The sequence below is a fragment of the Suncus etruscus genome, chromosome 6 (assembly GCF_024139225.1).
Source record: "Suncus etruscus isolate mSunEtr1 chromosome 6, mSunEtr1.pri.cur, whole genome shotgun sequence".
Classification (NCBI taxonomy): Eukaryota; Metazoa; Chordata; class Mammalia; order Eulipotyphla; family Soricidae; genus Suncus; species Suncus etruscus.
In genome coordinates this window covers 71985385-72003885 of record NC_064853.1, presented here as the reverse complement: position 1 = coordinate 72003885, position 18501 = coordinate 71985385, and the positions used below count along the sequence as shown (strand labels likewise).

General features: G+C 44.9%; 2 protein-coding genes across 2 annotated transcripts in view; one reads left to right on the top strand and one right to left on the bottom strand.

Annotated features, from left to right (window-relative positions):
* The window catches only part of SNX5 (sorting nexin 5), a 1173556-nt gene that overhangs the window by 1103028 nt on the left and 52027 nt on the right, over positions 1-18501 (bottom strand). The gene's annotated exons all lie outside the window — the stretch shown is intronic.
* SLC24A3 (solute carrier family 24 member 3) overlaps positions 11912-18501 on the top strand; it is a 536687-nt gene continuing 530097 nt past the window's right edge. Inside the window, exon 1 of the mRNA XM_049774331.1 lies at positions 11912-12663. Within this exon, the coding sequence (XP_049630288.1) occupies positions 12177-12663 (487 nt within the window). The 5' untranslated portion in view covers positions 11912-12176. The remainder of the gene's footprint in view (positions 12664-18501) is intronic.

Genomic DNA, 18501 nt, shown 5'->3' with positions numbered 1-18501 from the left:
TCATTCTGTTACTTCTTTTGTTTCTGGAGATTAGGTGGTTTCAAATACACATTGGGGTCCAAATTGTTGTGTTCCAATGGAGATATCAATATTAAACAAAAATAGAATTGTTACACAAAGACCATGCAGTCTAGGAATTCCAAGCAGTATTCTGAATACTGTAGCTTTTGTGGAGTGTGTTTTTGGTTTCCAGGACTTCCAGAAGTATGAGAAGGTGGGGGGAGGGTACCCATACTCACTCTAAAAAATCTTGGTGATATCAGTCCAAATACCAGCATTCCTAAAGTTTTGGTCAAATTGGTGCTTCTGCCGAAAGCTGGGGGAGAAATGGTGAAGCAGGACCATCGACAAAGTGGTGATTATTGTGTGATGGGTGCAACAGGCATAGCTTCAGCAGAGCAAGACCTTGGCTCACCCTCTCCTCACAATATTGCCAACTTTCAGTTATATGGCCTGTATGTCCATAATTTTTCAAGGCTTGATATACATCTTTTTTGAGAATAGAGTGAATCTAATGGAGCTGACTGAATTCAAAAATGGCGGCTGTGTTTTTGACACTGACTGTAGAGTAGAAGTCTTTAATTTTCATAAAATTCATTTCATTCCTTTTTCATATATTTCTTCTTTGTCACATGTCCAAAATAAACTAGTCTAGAAAATACAAATTACCTAAATTTTCTCATATTTTATCTTCTAGAAGATTTATAATTTTCAATATACTTTTTTTGGGGGTTTGGGCCACAGCTGGTGATGCTCAAAGGTTATTCCTGGCTATATGCTCAAAAATCGCTCCTGGCTTGGCGACCATTTGGGATGCAGGGGGATTGAACTGCAGTCTGTCCTAGGCTAGCATGGGCAAAGCAGATGCCTTACTGCTGGTGCCACCACTCTGGCCCCAATTTTTAATGTACTTTTAAATCTTAGATATATTTTGAGTTCATTTCAATGAAGAGTGAGTTATGTTCTGAGATTTTTAAAATGTGGATGCCTAATAGTAAACAATACAGAATTATTTTTAAAAAATTTATCATTGCTATTGTCCTCTAAATTATTTGACACATTCATTTTGTTATTTCTCTGTTCATGCCACTTTAGAGAGCTATTGAGATGTTGTCCATGTGATATTTTATAGCACAAGAGAACATATCAATAAGCATGTCATATGTGAAGATTACTATAGTGAAGAATTCACAAACATCAAAGCCTTTGTGCCTATTATCACCCTGAGAGAGAGAAATATTCTTTCTACCAAAAAGTTAAAATTTGCTGATAACTGTAAACCACTATAAGTGACCACGAGGTAACTCCTTATCTTAGAAAATAAAAGCACCCAGGAACTGTGACATTTTCCTAATCTTGCATATCAGTAGAAGAGCCATAGTTAGTTTTTTGCTATTTTGAATCTTTGTTTTGGCAGACTGGTTATTCATAGTTCTGAGAAACAAATGTCATTGCTTGGGAAGAGACGAAGATAATTTGTGTTGTGTAGCAAGAAGCACTTTCAGTAGCTTCAGTGCCTCTTTGGCTTCTAAATACAAAGAGAAAACCATGTTTTAAGAACCAAGAAAACCATCTCTGAATCACAACATTTTAAAGTTGTTGGTCACTAATACAGCACAGTAGTTAGTGGGCTTGACAAAAGATTTCTTTATCAAAAATTCTCCAAGTAGTCAAAAAAAAAGCATTAAAATTTTGCTAATCTTAATACAATTAAGATGCTTGGTTTCAAAATATAGTTTATATGATATAAATAACTTGATTTATGTACTTTACTAAAATTAGATTTAGTATCATAGTTGACTATCTGATTATTTCAGTCTATACAATCATTCTTTTAAGGGGCACACCTAACTATGCTCAGGGGTTACTTCTGGTGGACTCAGGAATCGTATGGGATGCCAGAGATTGAACCTAGATTGGTCCCATGCAAGACAAACACCTTACCCACTGTACTATTACTCGGTCCCTACAACCTTATTCTTTTAAATACAAATCTTCAGGGCAGAGAGAACTCTAAGAGTTGGAGCATATGGATTACATGCTACAGCCCTTAGCTCCATCCCCACAATCCATTCCCAGTACTGTATAATTGCCTGGCACCACATGGCTACCAACACTGAATCAGAGTAGTCCCTGAGCACTTCTAGATGTGGCCTGTCAAAGACTTTAACTTTAGAAGATGAAGATTAACATCACAAGTTAAGCTAGTTAACTCCCTTGAGAGGTACACTAGTGACTTTGCATCATTCTGCTTTCAAAATGTAAACTCTCTCGTCACTCCTAAGTAAACATTAGGAAAATTCAAATGGAGAAAGATTCTACAAAATAAACTATTAGGGACTGGAGCTGTGGCTCAACCAGTAGGGCATTTGCCTTGCACACGCTGACCTAGAAAAGACCAAGGTTTGATCCCCCGCATCCCATTTGGTCCCCCAAGCCAGGAGCGATTTCTGAATGCATAGCCAGGAATAACCCTTAAGCATCACCGGGTGTGCCCCCCCCCCCAAATAAGCTATTAATTACCTTTACTTTTTGCAAGAAGCACTACACCCACCAATGCTCTGGACTTACTTTTGGTTCTGCATTCAGAAATTACTCCTGGTGGTACTCAGGCTAGCATATGTGGTGCCGAGGATCAAACCCTGGTCAACAGCATGTAAGGTAAATGTCCTACTGGGTTTCAAGGTCAACATGATGGACTGCCAAGCTCAGCTGGTTCTGAAATGAGATGAAATGAGATATGCAACAAGATACTGCGTGACCAAGGATGGACCATATTCTAGTTTTAGAATCTGACCAGGCTCTCTCTGGTGACAGGGACTTAGTGAGGTACCTGTGATTACAACTCTTAAGACGTTACATTTGACAGTGTGGACTCAATGGTCCCAAATGAATCAGATAGACTTTTCTTTTTTTGTAATTTTAATTTTTTTTTACTTTGTAAAAAGATTTAGGCTTGATTCTAAAACAAGTATCAGTTCTTTAAGAACACATAAACAAGGATTTAAATAGATAAACCTTTCAATGAAAACAGAAAATAAGGATGGTCTCTAAAAAAGTGATTTTTAAAAAATGGAATCACCTGAAATACAGACACAAGTTGTTCATGGTTGAATTTTAGTCATACAGTATTCCTACACCTGTCCATTCACCAGTGTACATTTTCCACCACCATAGTCCCCAGTTTCCCTGCTATCTCCCTCCCTCATAGCCGGCATTTTTGATAGACTATTTCTTTCTCTGTCTCTATGTCTCTGTCTTTGTCTCTATCTCTCTCTTTCCTTATAGGCTTGCAATACAGTTACTGAAAGGGTATTATACATATCACTTTACCTCTTTTCAGCACCCTGCTCTACTATCATTTGTGAGTGACTAGTAAGTCCCCTTGTTCAAATGAAACTCAAGAGAAAAAAATTCTAATTCTAAGCCCACATTTATTGTAAATTTGTTTCTGTTTTTGTTTGTTTTTTGGTTTTTGGGTCACACCCAGCAGCGCTCAGGGGATACTGCCCTTGGCCGAGTGCTCAATGACTGCTCACAGAGAGATCAACTTTGCTTTGGGCCGGGAGTTTTGGGAATAAATGGTTGTGCCGTGACCAGGGAATACTCCACACTGACAAACATTTTCACCAAAGGGTGCGTTACAGATAAGGTGGAGAAAGACAGTCAGAACCTTTGCCCTTTTCTTGATCATAAAAGCTATCATGGGCCCTTCATTTTCCTGATGTAGATTGTACCCAAACTTGTTTGGCATTCTTCAGAAAAATAATCAATTAGTACTTTACTGGAAATTTACCCTCTTTAAATAAACAAACAGAAAGTGTCTCCTCACCCCAATTGCAAAGAGGCTTGTATCACTCCCTTGATTGTTCTGGTACTCCTGGAGGGAGAGACTGTTCAATAACAACCACCTTGGGAAACACTAACCCAGAAAAATGAAGTTTGGGGAAAGGTAATCACTCGGGTCTATGTTCACCGGAGAGTGTCCTCCTTTCTCTGAGTAAGACATGAGGTTGTTCTTTCCTTGTTATAGAAAAAAACAAAACAAAACACACACACACATCTCTTCTTAGTGACACCCATGTTCCTTGAGAAGAAATAAATTTCTCCAGGTCTGCAATTTATCTGTATTTTTTTTTAGAATTTATAGTCACATAAATTCTTTTTGAAAGTTATTTTTATGCTGTTATTTTTTTTTATTTAGACATTGATTTACAAGGTTGTTGGCAATAGAGTTTCAAGCATACAATGTTCCAACTCCACAGTGATCCCAGGTTCCCTCCCAGGCCCCAAACTGCTTTATAGACCTGTTACTAAATCGCTATTTTCTTTGCTAACTTGTCTGAAGCTGTTTTGATTGCTCATCCAGCTCAAGAAAAACTCTGAGGAGAGGAGGATTGTTTTCCCCCTCTGTGTCCCAATTCAAGTCTGGCTGCTAAACCAGGCTTGATTTCAAGTGATACTAATCCACAGCTAAATTCCCGGGGAAATGGTGTTTTGTGTGTCTGTGTTCATGAGGATAAGCCAAAGTGGATAAAGTACTAAGACTGAATTAGTCATGTTTTTCTTTTCTTGTGCTCAGGGGTGCCAGGGCCACTCCTGGCAATATTCACGCCTAGAATCCTGAAGATTTGCGGACTTTGCTCCTACATCCCTGTGGAGCACTAGAAACAACACAGCCAGTGATGCTCAGTGGGACATTCAGGACCAGGAATCAAATTTGGGGCCATGAGCATGTTGGGTGTGTATTTCAACATGCGTTGTTTCTGCAAATATGCTCCTAATAAAGTATTGTCATCACTTTTTCTAGTTATCAGTGAGGAACCTGAGGCACAAGAAAGAAAGAACTGAAACCTCAGAGTGATGGCCAAATAAAATTCAAAAATTCAGCTTCCTGCTCCAGCCAGCAAAGGCAACCACCTGGGTGGGCTGTCCTTCCCCTTCTGTGTTAGGACTTTTCCGAAACAAGCCTCAGGGTGAAGGGGTAGAGGGTGTGGGATGGGGAGCATGGGGGTAAATTGTCTCTCATAGCAAGGTTGGGCTTGGAGCCCTGGCCCAGTTCTTTGCTCAATCCTGCCAAAGTCAGAGCATGTCAATTCCTTTCATTTAAGTTAACTTGTCTTAACTACTTACACATGAGCCAGTTCTTTTAATTCCCCTGTATTTTTAAAATTAAGCAAATAGGACATCATGATGTCAGAAAAAGTATAATTCTAAAAATATAACATGAGTCTAACAGAAAGATTGAAAGTTCTTCTTCATTCACTGCTCCCCAGCCCAAATTATGAGAGGAGAAGCAGCTGGTTTCCTGGAGGAGAGGCTCCACTGCAGGAAAAAGGCCATGTGAAAAATATCAGAAGAGGGTCATCAACTGCTCCCAGCTCTCCCCCTTGGTAACCATCCTAGCAACGTACTGGTGCATGTGGGGGGCAGTTTGGGAAAGTGTATATAAATGATATAATTAATTTGTATGGAGAAAAAAAAATACATGTGTAGCCAACCAGCGCACATGTTGCCTCCATCTCCCTCTTAAGACATGTAATGTGTACTCTGGGTTCTTCCTGTTCTGGAGAAATTTGAATTCTCTCTTGGGCCTGTATTTTAACTTTCCTCTCCCCTTCTCTCCTTTTATTTCACACAATAAACTTGTCATATATACTTCACTATTCATCTCCTCCTGAAATTCTTTACAGTGAAAGAAAGGGGCAAACCCCAAAGGCCTGGGTTTGATTAGAAGTGACTTTCTTTCCTTGCCTGCCGCCATGAGATCCTGAGATGTTGGGTGGTTGGAATAATCTCTCATGCCTGCAGAACAAGTAGACCTTAGGTGCAGTGAGATGGTTGCCTTGTGGGGCTGGTAGGAATTGAGGGTCTTGCAGTGCAGGGGCTCATAGCAGACTTTCATCAGTCCTAAATCTCCCAGGTCCTTCCCAGGTTATAGAGGTGGGTAGAGAAAAGTGATAGATTTCTTTTTGAGATTGGTGGTTGTCTTCTCCCCACTTGTTATAAGCCACTTGAGAATTTCCATCAATAACATTGACTTATTTCTCAGTCCAAAATATAAATGCTTCAGCAATTACCCCCCCCCCCCATTCTCCTTGGACCTCATTTCCACACTTTACATCTTGTATTGCCCAGATTCACAGTGGCATCCCCAAATTAGTTTTACATGTATGTTTTTAATCCATGTAAAATAGGAGAAACTTATGCATAGCTGCTGGATTTCTTTGGTTTCATTTCATTTATTGGGGCCACACCAGCCTTAATCCTGGCTCTGTGCTGAAGAAAAGAATCATTCTGAGATGTGCTCAGAATACTTCTGGTACCAGACCTTGTCATGTTAAGTACCTTATCTATTGTATTAGCTCCTTGGCCTCTAGGATTCTTTATTATTTATTTATTTATTTATTTATTTATTTATTTATTTATTTTGCATGTTCTGTCTTTACTTCTTTCAATCCCACCCCTCAAAGAAATCAATCAAAATACTGACCAAAGGGAACTCAGTAATATATTTTTTCCTTTAAAGATTTTCTCTAGGAACTACTGAAAATAAACATCATGCTGTCTCATTCTCTACAACAACAGATCTCAAATGTTAACACAGAGGAATCTCTAAGTGCTGATGAATATAGACACCTAGGCATGAGGAAACCTGAGGTCCCAGTTGGAGTTGGGCATTAATGTTGCCAACAAGTTTTCTTATATTTTTTACAGCACCCTTGTTTGCCTGAAAGGATGTCCAAGGCTCTGCTGGGGTGAGAATCTATTTTATTCTACTGGCCTCTCCTTTAGCAGAAAAAGGACTTGAGAAGAGTGGGCTGTCCTGATGTTTTTTCAGGAAGTGGGCTGTCTTGATGTTTTCCATTTGGGACCGCCTCCAAATTTATGCAGTTCTTAGGAATTATGCTAGACATGTCTTTCAAAGTTTGACCCCCTAAGCTTGCCAGTTGATCTGTTGTACTGTTGTTTCCCCTGGGCCCCTTCTGAGGTGGTGCAGCCGTTCTGAGAAGCAGTGACGACTGTTTGAATTTCAGCTGAACTTTCATATAACACTCCCCAATCTGGGAGTTCAGTCAGTTGTCTAACCCAGAGGCCACGCTTTGGTCATTCTTGACTTATGCTAAACTTGGAAGAGAACTGAAGCATTAGGTAAAAAGCAAGTTACACCTATGTAGCTTACCAAGGAACAATCCAGCTCCACACAGCAATGGGAGTAAATCTCACCAAAACAAAACTGAATACCCAAGGCCTTGATTTGCCTGAAATTCAAGGACAGGCAACAATGGAGAGAGAGAGGGGAGCATGGGTTATCTTTCAAGATAACTAGATGACTAGAGGGAGATGGGGCTTGACATATGGGAGCGAAGGGGTGAGAGCGAGGGCAGGAAGAGTTTTGCTGTTGTTTTGTTTTGAGGTCACACTCAGCGATGTTCAGGACTCATTTCCAGTACCGCGCTCAAGGTACAACACCTGGTGGGGCTCAAGGAACTAAATGAGGTGCTACAATTGGGTGTCTGTAAAGCCCTACTTACTATTCTATCACTACAGCCCCAGGAAAAGTCTTTTGTTATGATCTTAACTCATAACAAATGCATAATGAGTGAATGCACAAACACAGTCATTGAACTAAGTGATTAATATTAGTGCATTTTACTGCATGTATATTACACCTCAAAAATTAAATAAGAAAGGGCCCTAAGTAGGGGCACAGGGCAGAAGGTGTCTGCCTTGTGCGTCCTAGCCTAGGATGAACTACGGTTCGATTCCCGGTGTCCCATATGGTCCCCCAAAAGACATTGGTGGTTCAGTGGTAGAATTCTCACCTGCCATATGGTCCCTCAAGCCAGGGGTGATTTTTGAGCACATAGCCAGGAGTAACCCCTAAGTGTCACCGGTGTGGCCCCAAAATAAAAAATAAATAAATAAACAGATGAGCAACTCTTAAGGCACGTGACTATTATAGCATGCCACTGAGGGGAAAATAGTGTATCACCACATAGTGAATCAAAAATCACTAAGCAAATACAGACAAATGAGCCCAAGTAAAAAGGTAAAGTAAGAAGCTGTTATGAAATAGCATAACATAACTAAAGTTGAAAACCAAACCTTTAAGATGATGCAAACCCCAACAAGTAGCTTAGGTGCTCCAAATTTCCTGGTTGTGTGCCATATGAACACACACACACACACACACACACACACACACACACGCACGCACGCACGCACAGGAATGATTATTTCCCAATCTTCAAACTACTGGCAGCTCAGGGAAAGCATAACTGAGTGACTTTGTAACCTTCTTGATAAAAGCAGTTGACAAGGACTAGAAAAGAAATACACATCACATTTTTTTCCTGGCTGAAGCTGGAGTTTAGTGTAAAACTGAGCCTCTGTGCAGAAAAAAACGGGCTAGTTGTCAAGGGTAGCCATGCAGCTTGGTCAGGGCCATTGTCTGCTAAACATAGGCAGTAAGAGGCCTGGATGTTTCCATCTCTGGGCACGAAGAGAGTGCTCCATCTGCAGCATGTTCCAGGAATATGAGGAAAGAAGAGATCTCCACCTGCCAACACCTAAATTTCTTGGTTAAAGGTTTTCATGGAAGTTTCTGCACTTTCTTTTTTCTGTGTAGGCCACAGATCCCAGGCTTACTGAATAGTCATGGCCATCTGATGGCTGGTTTGTCTTCTCACCAAATAGACAGTTTATTAGGTTTTCTCCTTTGCTCCCTTCATCTTTCCTCAGTCACCACTACCAGGCTTGTGGTGAAAACTACTCAAGTGAATGTGGGCACTGAGGGTATGAGAAGCTAGAAACTGGGAAGGAAGGAAGGAAGGAAGGAAGGAAGGAAGGAAGGAAGGAAGGAAGGAAGGAAGGAAGGAGGGAAGGAAGGACAGATAGAGGAATGGAAGGAGAGAATGGAGGTATAGAGGGAAGGAAGAAGAGAAGGAAGGCAGAAGGAATGAATAGAAGGAAGGGAGGGAGAGAGGGGGAGAAAGAAAGGGAGGAAGGGAAGAAGGAAAAGAGAAAGGGGGAGCAAGGGAGGGAGGAAGGAAGGGCAGATTGAAGGAAGGACAGACAGAAGGAAAGAATACATTAATGGAAGGAAGGGAAGGAGGGAAGGAGGAAAGAAAGGAGTTAGGGAGAAAGGAGGGAGGGAAGGAGAGGGTAAGAAGGGAGGATGGAAGAAGGAAGGAAGGAAGGAATGGAGGGAGGAAGGGGGTAAAGGTGGATACAAGAGACTGATATTTGGACCATAGGGCCTTCCTCATTGGCTGATGTAAGACCTAGAGTGAATTGAGAATTGATAATCAGCCACGGAAGAGATTCTATTCTTTGTCATAAAGGCAAAAACATGAGATGAGCCACTTGTGCGGCTCCAAAAATCTTTATAAACAACTGATATTTATGGGAGGGAAGAGCAGAGACAAGAAAGGGTTAGGTCAGGTGTGAACCTAGTGTCTGAGCAGGCTAAGGAGGTGCTATGTAACTATGTCTCTTAGACTTGACAGGAATGATGGCCCCACATACTTGGGCTAAGGTCTCTCTTGCCAAGCAAGCTAATTTGTAGACTAACGTGGCAGGATTTTTTCTTCCTAAGACTCAGGACACAAACTGTGGGATCAAAATCAAACTGATTAAAACCTAAACCACAAATGCTACCTCAGGATTGATGAGGATCCTGACAAAGAGACAAATATCATATTTTACTGTTCTTAACAAAATTCTGTTTCCCAGAGCAGAGCTTTCCCAAGAGATGACAGGAAGGCAGGAAGAATGAAAAGAGGCTTCTAGGAAAGGGAAGATAATGCCAAAGACTCGCATGCATATTTTGCATCCAGGAGGATGAGGTTTGACAGAACAAGCACTGAACTGGATGTAGCTACTGAGCACCACCGGGTGTTCCCTTGTCCCCAATAGAACTGTTTCCTGTGAAAAGTGCCCACTGAAGTCTTTCTCCCTTCTTTGCTCTGACAGAATTGAGGGTCTGACCCCTCAACCTCCACCACCATACCCATTGTTTGCCTGCTGGAAGGAGGAGTTTAGAAGAAAAACCTTACCCCCTTTCCTTCCTGCTGAGGAATCACTCACATGCCCGAGGAACCTCAGGTCCAAGTTGCTGTTCATCTGGAAACTAGGGCCCCTATTTTTCTTCCTCAAAGATGGTTAGTGGTTTTGTTTTGCTTTAATTTCATTCCTCTCTTCCCATTTCTCTGAAATGTCAGAAACTATCTGATTGACAAATCACTTCTAAGACTGCGTCTTCCCTCAGCTGGATCACATCATTCCGTGGGTCAGTGGCAACGTCCCTGAGCTAGTGTTTCATTCTGTAGCCACTAAGTTGGACTCGTGCCTCATTTTCACTAGCCACTTAGACTAGAAAAGGCCACTGGAGATCTTTCCTGGTCAGTAGAATTCAAATATTCTGGACTCACTTCTGCACCACCTGATGGAGGGAGGAATGATGAGGAATTCACACACAGGAGTAAACATATTCACTCTGAGGGGTGTGAACCATATTCAGCTATGTTTAGGGCTTACTCCTTACACTGTGTTCAAAGATCACTACTGGTGATCCTCAGGGGACCGTATGTGGTGCTCTGGACGAAACACAGATCTGCCTCTTGCGAAACAATCGCCCTATTTGTTGTACCATCTCTCCACCCCCCAACAGAAACATATTTCTAAATTTTCTCAGAACCAAAGCTGGGGAGCAGGGAGCAGGCTTGTAGAAAAGGTATTTTGAGTACCTTCTTGCAGTCTGCTGAACTGAAATACACCCTCAGAGGAAAACAAGCCCAGGACGAAGACCAACGTTGTCAAATGGCCTTACCCCATTGTTCTGAGGCATTTTGGGGATCATTTAGGAAGCCGTGGATCAGGTGGGGAGACAGTATGGGTCCTTCTATATCTAATTGCAGAGAAATTTCCCCACCTTTTCCCACCTTCCTTGAGGGCTGCAGGTAGACAGGATCCAATTCTGTGTTCCCCAGACTAGCGCCTGGTCAAGATCTGTTCTTTCCCTCCAACCCCCTTTGCTTTCAGCTACTCTCCTTCCTGGCTGTCTCCACTATCCTCACTGCTGTCCCAGGAGGAAAGAGGGTGATGTGAGACCACCAGGTCTTTCAAGGACAAGCTCTAGGGTAGTCAATGGTCTCTAGGTGAGGCCAACTGCAGAAGAGGGCGGCGGATGAAGGACAGTGAGCAGAAGGGCGCACGGGCGAGGGGGGGGGGGGCTAATGCGCCCTATAGAAGAACCAGGAATCTCCTTTTCCTGGTGGCCAGGGATTCTCCCAGACACCCTACCCCAGCGACAGTGCTTGCTTCCTTACATCTCTGGGCTCGCTCCAGCAAGATCCGGGAGTGAAGTGTATGAGTCCAGACCAGCGGGGGGAGCCAGGGCACCCCCAGTGAGCTCAGTCAGAGCCTACAGGGAGGGGAGTCCTTGCTTGCTCCGGTGCCCAGGGCTGGCACACCGGGGATCCCCCACAAGGGGGCGAAAGAAACCCAGGAGGTCCCCGGGGAGGAGGCAAGGCCAGCAGCTGCCCAGAGCGCGCGCGGCGCAGCAGAGCGCAGCGCACTCGGGGCGCCCGGCGTTAGGGGTAGAGAGCGGTTAGGGTTCAGGCAGGCTGCAGGGACTCCCCGTTTTCTCCGAAAGTTTCGAGTTGCCTCCCTTTTCCTGGAGATCCGCCGCTCGTCGGCAGCGGGCGTGTTTCTCGAGAGAGCGGCGGGGGGACCTCCCGCGCCACCGCCCGCCTCCCCCTTGGCACGGAACGCTCCAACGGTGGCGCGCGGGGCTCCCGCTCCAGCGCAGTCTCCTCCCCGCGCGCCCCCTCGCCGGCCAAGAGCCGGCTGTGTGCGTCCCCGCCACTGCCCCGCGCCCGCTGCAGGCTCGGAGCTGCCCGGCTGCCCGGCTCCCCGGCACGCGGACCATGGAGTAGGCGGGCGGCCCCACGAAAGCGCTCCAGCAGCCCGCGAGGCCCGAGCTAGCCCCGAGGTGTCCTGGCCAGCGGCGCGGCGGACTTGGCCCCGCGGCGGATCCTCCTCCTCCCGTCGGTCCTCCCTGCTCCTCCTCCACCTCCTCCTCCTCCTCCGCTCCCCTCCCTGCAGCCCCCGCCACCCCCGCCGCGCCGCCGCCCCAGGCCGAGCGCGGACGCCGAGCAAGCGTGGGAGCCATGGCGAGCCAGCAGCACCGGGACCCTGAGCGCAGAGACGCCACGGAGCGGGACAGCGGCCAGGGAGACGAAGAGGAGCAGGAGAAGGAGGAGGAGGAGGAGGAAGAAGAGGAGGAGGAAGAGGAGGAGGAGGAGGAGGAGGAGGGAGGGCTGGGCTACAGCCCAGAGGAGGAGTACGAGGCCGAAGACGACGATACCAGCAGCTACCGGGAGGACGACGAGGACGAGGAGTGGGCGCGCAACGAGGACGCGCGGCGGCTGGAAGCGGGGCTGCCGCGGGGCCCCGAACCCGCTCCGGCCTCCGGCCACTGCCGGAGCCGCGGTAGCGGCTCTCATCGGCGCGACGGGCCGAGGATGCGGTTGCGCGAAGAGGCGTTGCGCGAGCGTCGCCGAGCCCGCCGGAGGGACCTGATGCTCAGCCAGCTCTGCTTCCTGGCCCTGGTGGCGCTGCTGCTCTGGTCGCTCGCGTGCATGCAGGAGCGGAACGGTGAGTGAGTGAGTGAGTGCTCGCCCATGGCCCCGAGTGGGCGCTGCTGCGGCTCGGGAAGCTTGGGCTGGGGCGTGGTGGGGGGGCCCAACCGGTGCGGGGCTTTGGGGAGGTGGCGAGCCGCGAGGACGCCCCGGCTCTGCCACGCGAGCCTCTCCATCTGGGTACCTGTCACTCCGCGCTGTCCTGAATTGCATGCATGCTGGAGAGGGGCCCCGGGAATAGAAAGGGGGTGGTAGTGTTGGGGATTGCTACCCCCACCCCCAACACATTCCCCAAGACCCTTAGTCAAATTGCCCCCAGAACATTCGCTCGCTATCTGTGCAGGTAAACCACCTGTACACATGCTCCTGGCATATTGTATTTGAGATCTCGAAGAGGCGTCGCTGGTTGGGGAACTCCAAGCTCTACAGAGGGTTTTGTTTTTTTTTTTTTTTCCCTATAGAAGAGGTGGGGTGGACCAGGTGGAAAGCTGGAAAGCTCCACCTATGTTTTCAGATGAGGTGCGAGAACTTCTCAACTAGAACAAAATTGTGGACTACTTGGCCAGTGCCAAAGTGGTCAACAAGGTCACACTGGAATGGTTCAGGTCCAAGGTGTGTGTGTGTGGGGGGGGGTGGTAGTAGCCTAAAGTGCTATTGGGGATTGGGGACACCTTCTATTTATTCTGTTAAGATTAGTGGTATGCAGGTGCGGCCTATGGGTTCTAATGGGATCAGAGAGCCAAATAAGTTTGGGCACCTCTGTACTTTGCCCACTCCTTGGGAAACAGATTTTGGACTTGTAGTGACTTGGAAGGAATGTCTTGGATTCAATCTGTCAGGGTGCTCACGACCCCTTTCTTTAACCCACAACAGTCGCCCTATCTTTGCCCCGAGGCTTTCTTGAAATTTTTGGAGAAATGGCCTGAGAACAGGCTTGACACTAAGAACAGGGTTGCTGCTGCCAGCAAAAGGAGAGAAGACTTGTAAAACCGTTTTTCCTTTCATAGTGGTTGGACTAACACAGTTCCTAGGAAGATAGTGTTCTAGAGGGCCAAGAGAAAGACACTCATGAAGATTAATTTTATTAAGTTTGAAACAGCTCTAACAAGGTGTTAAGAAATGCAGAAACAGAGCATTGATGGTGTTGCTACAAGATGTTTAAAAGTGCTGATGGCGTGTACTTGTGGTTCTTGGTGAAAAGGAATGGTAGATTTGGATTCAGGTTTTAGCAGACTTCTTTTTCCTCAGGCTTTCTTCTGGCTCTTACTCTGGTATCATTTCTGGTGGTGCTTGGGGGTACCAGACTGTTGGGAATCGAATCTGGATTTGCCATATACAAGTCAGGCACCTTATCCTTTGCACTATCTCTGGCCCAAGTCTTAGATGTCTTAACAGACTTTAACATATATGGTCAGATGAGTGTCTGTCCTGGTGTTCAGTGGAGCTGCTAAGACTCTAGGATGCTCTGAACCCCAAATGTCTGGCTGTGGGATTGACGACCAGAGGGACTAGGCTGGATGGGGAAAGCTGGACTGCTCCACGGGCAGTCAGACATGCTTCATAACAGTTACTTATCAGTTCCTTGAAATAGGGTTTTCCTTAGTCCCTTTTCCATCCTTCTCATTTTTTTTCAAGAGCTTTGTCTCTTTGGAAAGGGCTTTCAGAGCCAGTTATATTTCAGCTATTTTACCTGTCTCTTTGGGTTAGCACCACTTCCCAAGGTCTCAGATTGTTTATTTTTTTTCCTAGATGGAGAATTTTTTTTTTGTTTGTTTTGTTTTTGGGCCACACCCGGTGACGCTCAGGGGTTACTCCTGGCTATGCGCTCAGAAGTCGCTCCTGGCTTGGGGGACCATATGGGACGCCGGGGGATCGAACCGCGGTCCGTCTCCTAGGCTAGCGCAGGTAAGGCAGGCACCTTACCTCGAGCGCCACCGCCCGGCCCCTAGATGGAGAATTTGATGTGGTCACTTTGCCCTCTGTAAGCTGAAGGTTCGGATAGCAAGGATACTTTGACAACATGGTGGCTGGAGTGGCATTTTGTTAGTGGGTGGAGGGCTGAGCCACCCCCCCCCAGGGGTGCTCAGGGCTTACTCCTGACTCTGTGCTCAGGAAATCACTCGTGTTGGTGCTCAGGGGACTGTATGTATTAAACCCAGGTCAGCAGTGTGCAAGGAAAATGCCCTAGCTGCTGCACTACTATTCTGGCCCCTGCAGGTCATTTTGAAATGGCTTTTCTAGCAGTGACGTTTTGGTTTATGTGCCAGTGACTCAGATGTAATTCCACAGTCTGAAATATCATTCTTCTTACCTTTCCTATTTTTTTCCTCTCCCTCTCACTTCCACTTCAACCCCTTCCATAAATGTGGAGTATTAGAAGACCCCATCCCAGAAACTGAGGACAGCAGTGAGGACTGAGGACAGAAGGCCAACAGTTTGAGGTTGGGTGTGTGTGTGTTGCCATGCCTTGTTGTAGTTCTGCTTGAAAACACCTTTTCTTTCAGTGGATACTGATAATTTTATTCTGTGATGGTTTTGCAGCCCTGGCACAGGTTTTAAGGGATCATCTAGAAAGATAGTAATGTGTGTGAATCTGCCAATGGTTATTTTTTCAGGTAGGGGTTTTCATTCAACCAAATTGAGCCTAGTCTAGTGACTTTGGCCCTAGAACCTTGAGAGTTCCTTCGCTAAAGGGTCTTTTGAGAATACAGAGCCTGGAATTAGCCTTGTTTCAAAGACACTGTGGCTTAGAGGTGCTTAGGGTCACACAGCAGAAGGTGAAGGGGGTTAAAATAAAAATCCACTGAGGCCACCTGGCTCTTCACTCTCTCCTATATTCCTGGTATTTATATCTATAGGGAGGACTCAGCTTTGTAACATTTCTATAACCACATAGGGAACCCTTCATAATGATCAAAAGTCATATTTGTATTTATTGTCCTCCAAAACCATGTAACAGTTACCATTCTATGTAACCTCTCAGAAGCCATCTTTCAAACATGCTGTTTTTTTATTTTTCTTTTTAAAAATCAAATGGGCAATTCTTTTTTTTTTTTTTTACTAACCCTTAAACCAAAGTAGAAACAATGTTGTTTAATATTTATAATCCAATGGACTATGAGCTATGGAAAGCAAATCAAACTTAAATGTACATTGTTTTCTGCTGAGATGGTACATGCATGTGGTTTAACTGAGGTCCAGAATGTTTAGGATTGGAAGAAATGGCTAATTCTTACAATGAAACTTAGTAAAAATAATCATTGGGATTTCAGGGTAAATTCTGGCTTAAATGAAAGTTACTGTGCTAAGTAGACCTTATAGATATTTTCTTATTTCACTGAAACTCTCTGCAGATTTTTTGAGACTTTAGTGAGAGAAAAACCTTGGGTACTATTAGTGTCAATGAAGGTCTCATCTTTCTTGCTTTTAAAACCAGTCAAAATAAAATTTTTAAAGCCAATTGAAATAGGATTTGCTAACGATGCTTTGCTTTTTTTCTCTTTTGCTTCAGTGAGAAAGCATTATCTTTGTATTTGGGGATATCGATTAGGCCTCATCTGGTGGTGATCAGGATTTACTCCTGTTTCTCTGCTCAGGAATCACTCCTTTTGGTGCTCAGGGAATCATATTTAGTGTTAAGAATTGAGCCAGCATCAGCTGTATGCAAGATGTGCCTTAAACACTGTAATATGTATCCAGTTCCTAACTTTATATGTTTGTTTGGCTTATAAATGCTTAGCTTATTCCTTCAAGTAAGGAATCTGCTTCTTTTTTTTCTAAAAGTGATGTGGTTAGAGCCAAAATTTCTAACTCTGGAATAATTATAGACACTTTTAGGTGGTTCAATTGCATTGAGGGGGAATGCAAGCATGAATACTGGGAGATGAATGGTGACAAAGAAAAATCATACATAGCTACATATTGAAAAATAGGAGGGCTGGGAACATAGTACAGTGGATAGAAAGCTTGCCTTGTATGGAGCCAACCCACATTTAATACCAAGCACCCCAAATGATCCTCCAAACTTTGCAGGAGTAATTCCTGAGCACAGAGCCAGGGGTAACCCCTGATCTTTACTTGGTGTAGTCCCAAAACAAACAAACAAAAATCTGTCTATCTGAATTCTGAAATTCTTCCTGTTCCAGTATTACTATGTTACAAGCCATCAAACCTTAGTGGTATAGAACAACCATTTTGGTTTTTTGTTTGTTCATGTATTCTTTGGGTCAGGAAATTGGACAAGATACAGTGGGGATAGGCTCCCAGTTATTATGTCTGTACCTCAGATGCAAAAATTGGAAAGCTGGGATGACTTAGCAAGTGGGTCTGGAGTGACCTGAAAAAATGTCCTTCCATTCTATGGTTGATACAGCTGTTGGCTGAATCTCAACAGAGTTGTCAATCAAAACTCTTAGAGTGTTCTTTGAAAGTGCTCTCATTTGGGGGCCGGAGTGGTAGTGGTAGGGTATGGTCAGCACACGGCTGACCCAGGACAGTTGCGGGTTCAGTTCCTGGTATCCCATATGGTCCCCTGAGCCAGGAGCGATTTCTGAATGCAGATCCTGGAGTAATCCAGGAGTAATCGCTAGGTATGCCCCCCTGAAAAAAACCCAAAACAAAACAAAATGCTCTTATTTGAACCCCAAGAGCATGTCTGCTGGATTCTAAGAGAAAGTGGGAGATTATGATACATATATGAATTAGTTACTGAAGTCACATGATATTACATCATTATTTTCTTTTGGTCAAGACAGTGGTCTATGCCAACCCTGGTTCATAGAAATGATCCCTCACTCCTTGGAAGAGTGTTAGATTATACTGTAAGAAGAGCATGCATGGTGGGAAATGTGGTGGTGGTTGTCTTTGAAAACTGGGGATCTATATAGATAATTACTTAAAAGCGATTCAATAGTACATGACATATTGGTGCTTCTCTAGCCATATAATTTCTGTAATACCTTCCAATCATGCAAACATTGCTGCTCATTTTCGCTGGTGTGGGATACAGAGGTGGCTTTTAGAGAGAGAGCTTTGGTGGAGATTTGAATTGTAAATTTCATTTGCAGATCTGAGAGATCATCTTTAGCATCATAGAGTCCCATTCTGAGGGGATGATGACCTTAATCTTTGGATGCTTTGTGGAGGAGCCTGCAGGGAGGTGTGACTGGGTCCTTCCACTTTTCCCACTTCTCATTTCCCCAAGTTGGCTTCCCTCCTTAGAAGTAGTGCTTGTGATAGAAATGAGCTGAACCCTACTGGCTAGCATATATTTTTATTTTCATGCTTTATAAGTCTGTTTCCAATTCAAAAAAATTGCTGCTGTTGCCTATTTTTCATGGGCTAACATGGAGCTGCAAAAAGTCCCTCCCTCCCTCCCTCCCTCCCTCCCTCCCTCCCTCCCTCCCTCCCTCCCTCCCTCCCTCCCTTCCTTCCTTCCTTCCTTCCTTCCTTCCTTCCTTCCTTCCTTCCTTCCTTCCTTTCTTCCTTCCTCCCTCCCCCATCCCTCCTTTAATCCCTTCATTTATCCCTCCCTCTCTCTGTCCCTTCTTCTGTCCCTTCCTCCCTCCCTCCCTCCTTCCCTCCCTTCCTCCCTCCCTTTCTACTATGTGTCTGCTCAGAGCTTATGCCTTTCTCTATACTTAGTAATCAGCCCTGGTGGGCTCGAGGGATCATAGGGAGTGCTGGGGAATGAACCTGGGTCGGACACAGAACAGACAAGTGCATTACCCACTGTATGTGACTCTGGCCCCTAGTGTTACTTTATTAAGTGATGGGCTTAGAACCCAAGCACTCTCTATCAGAAGCTCCTGCACTGCATTTCCTTGCCTGGACTTGGAGGACATGCATAGAAGAT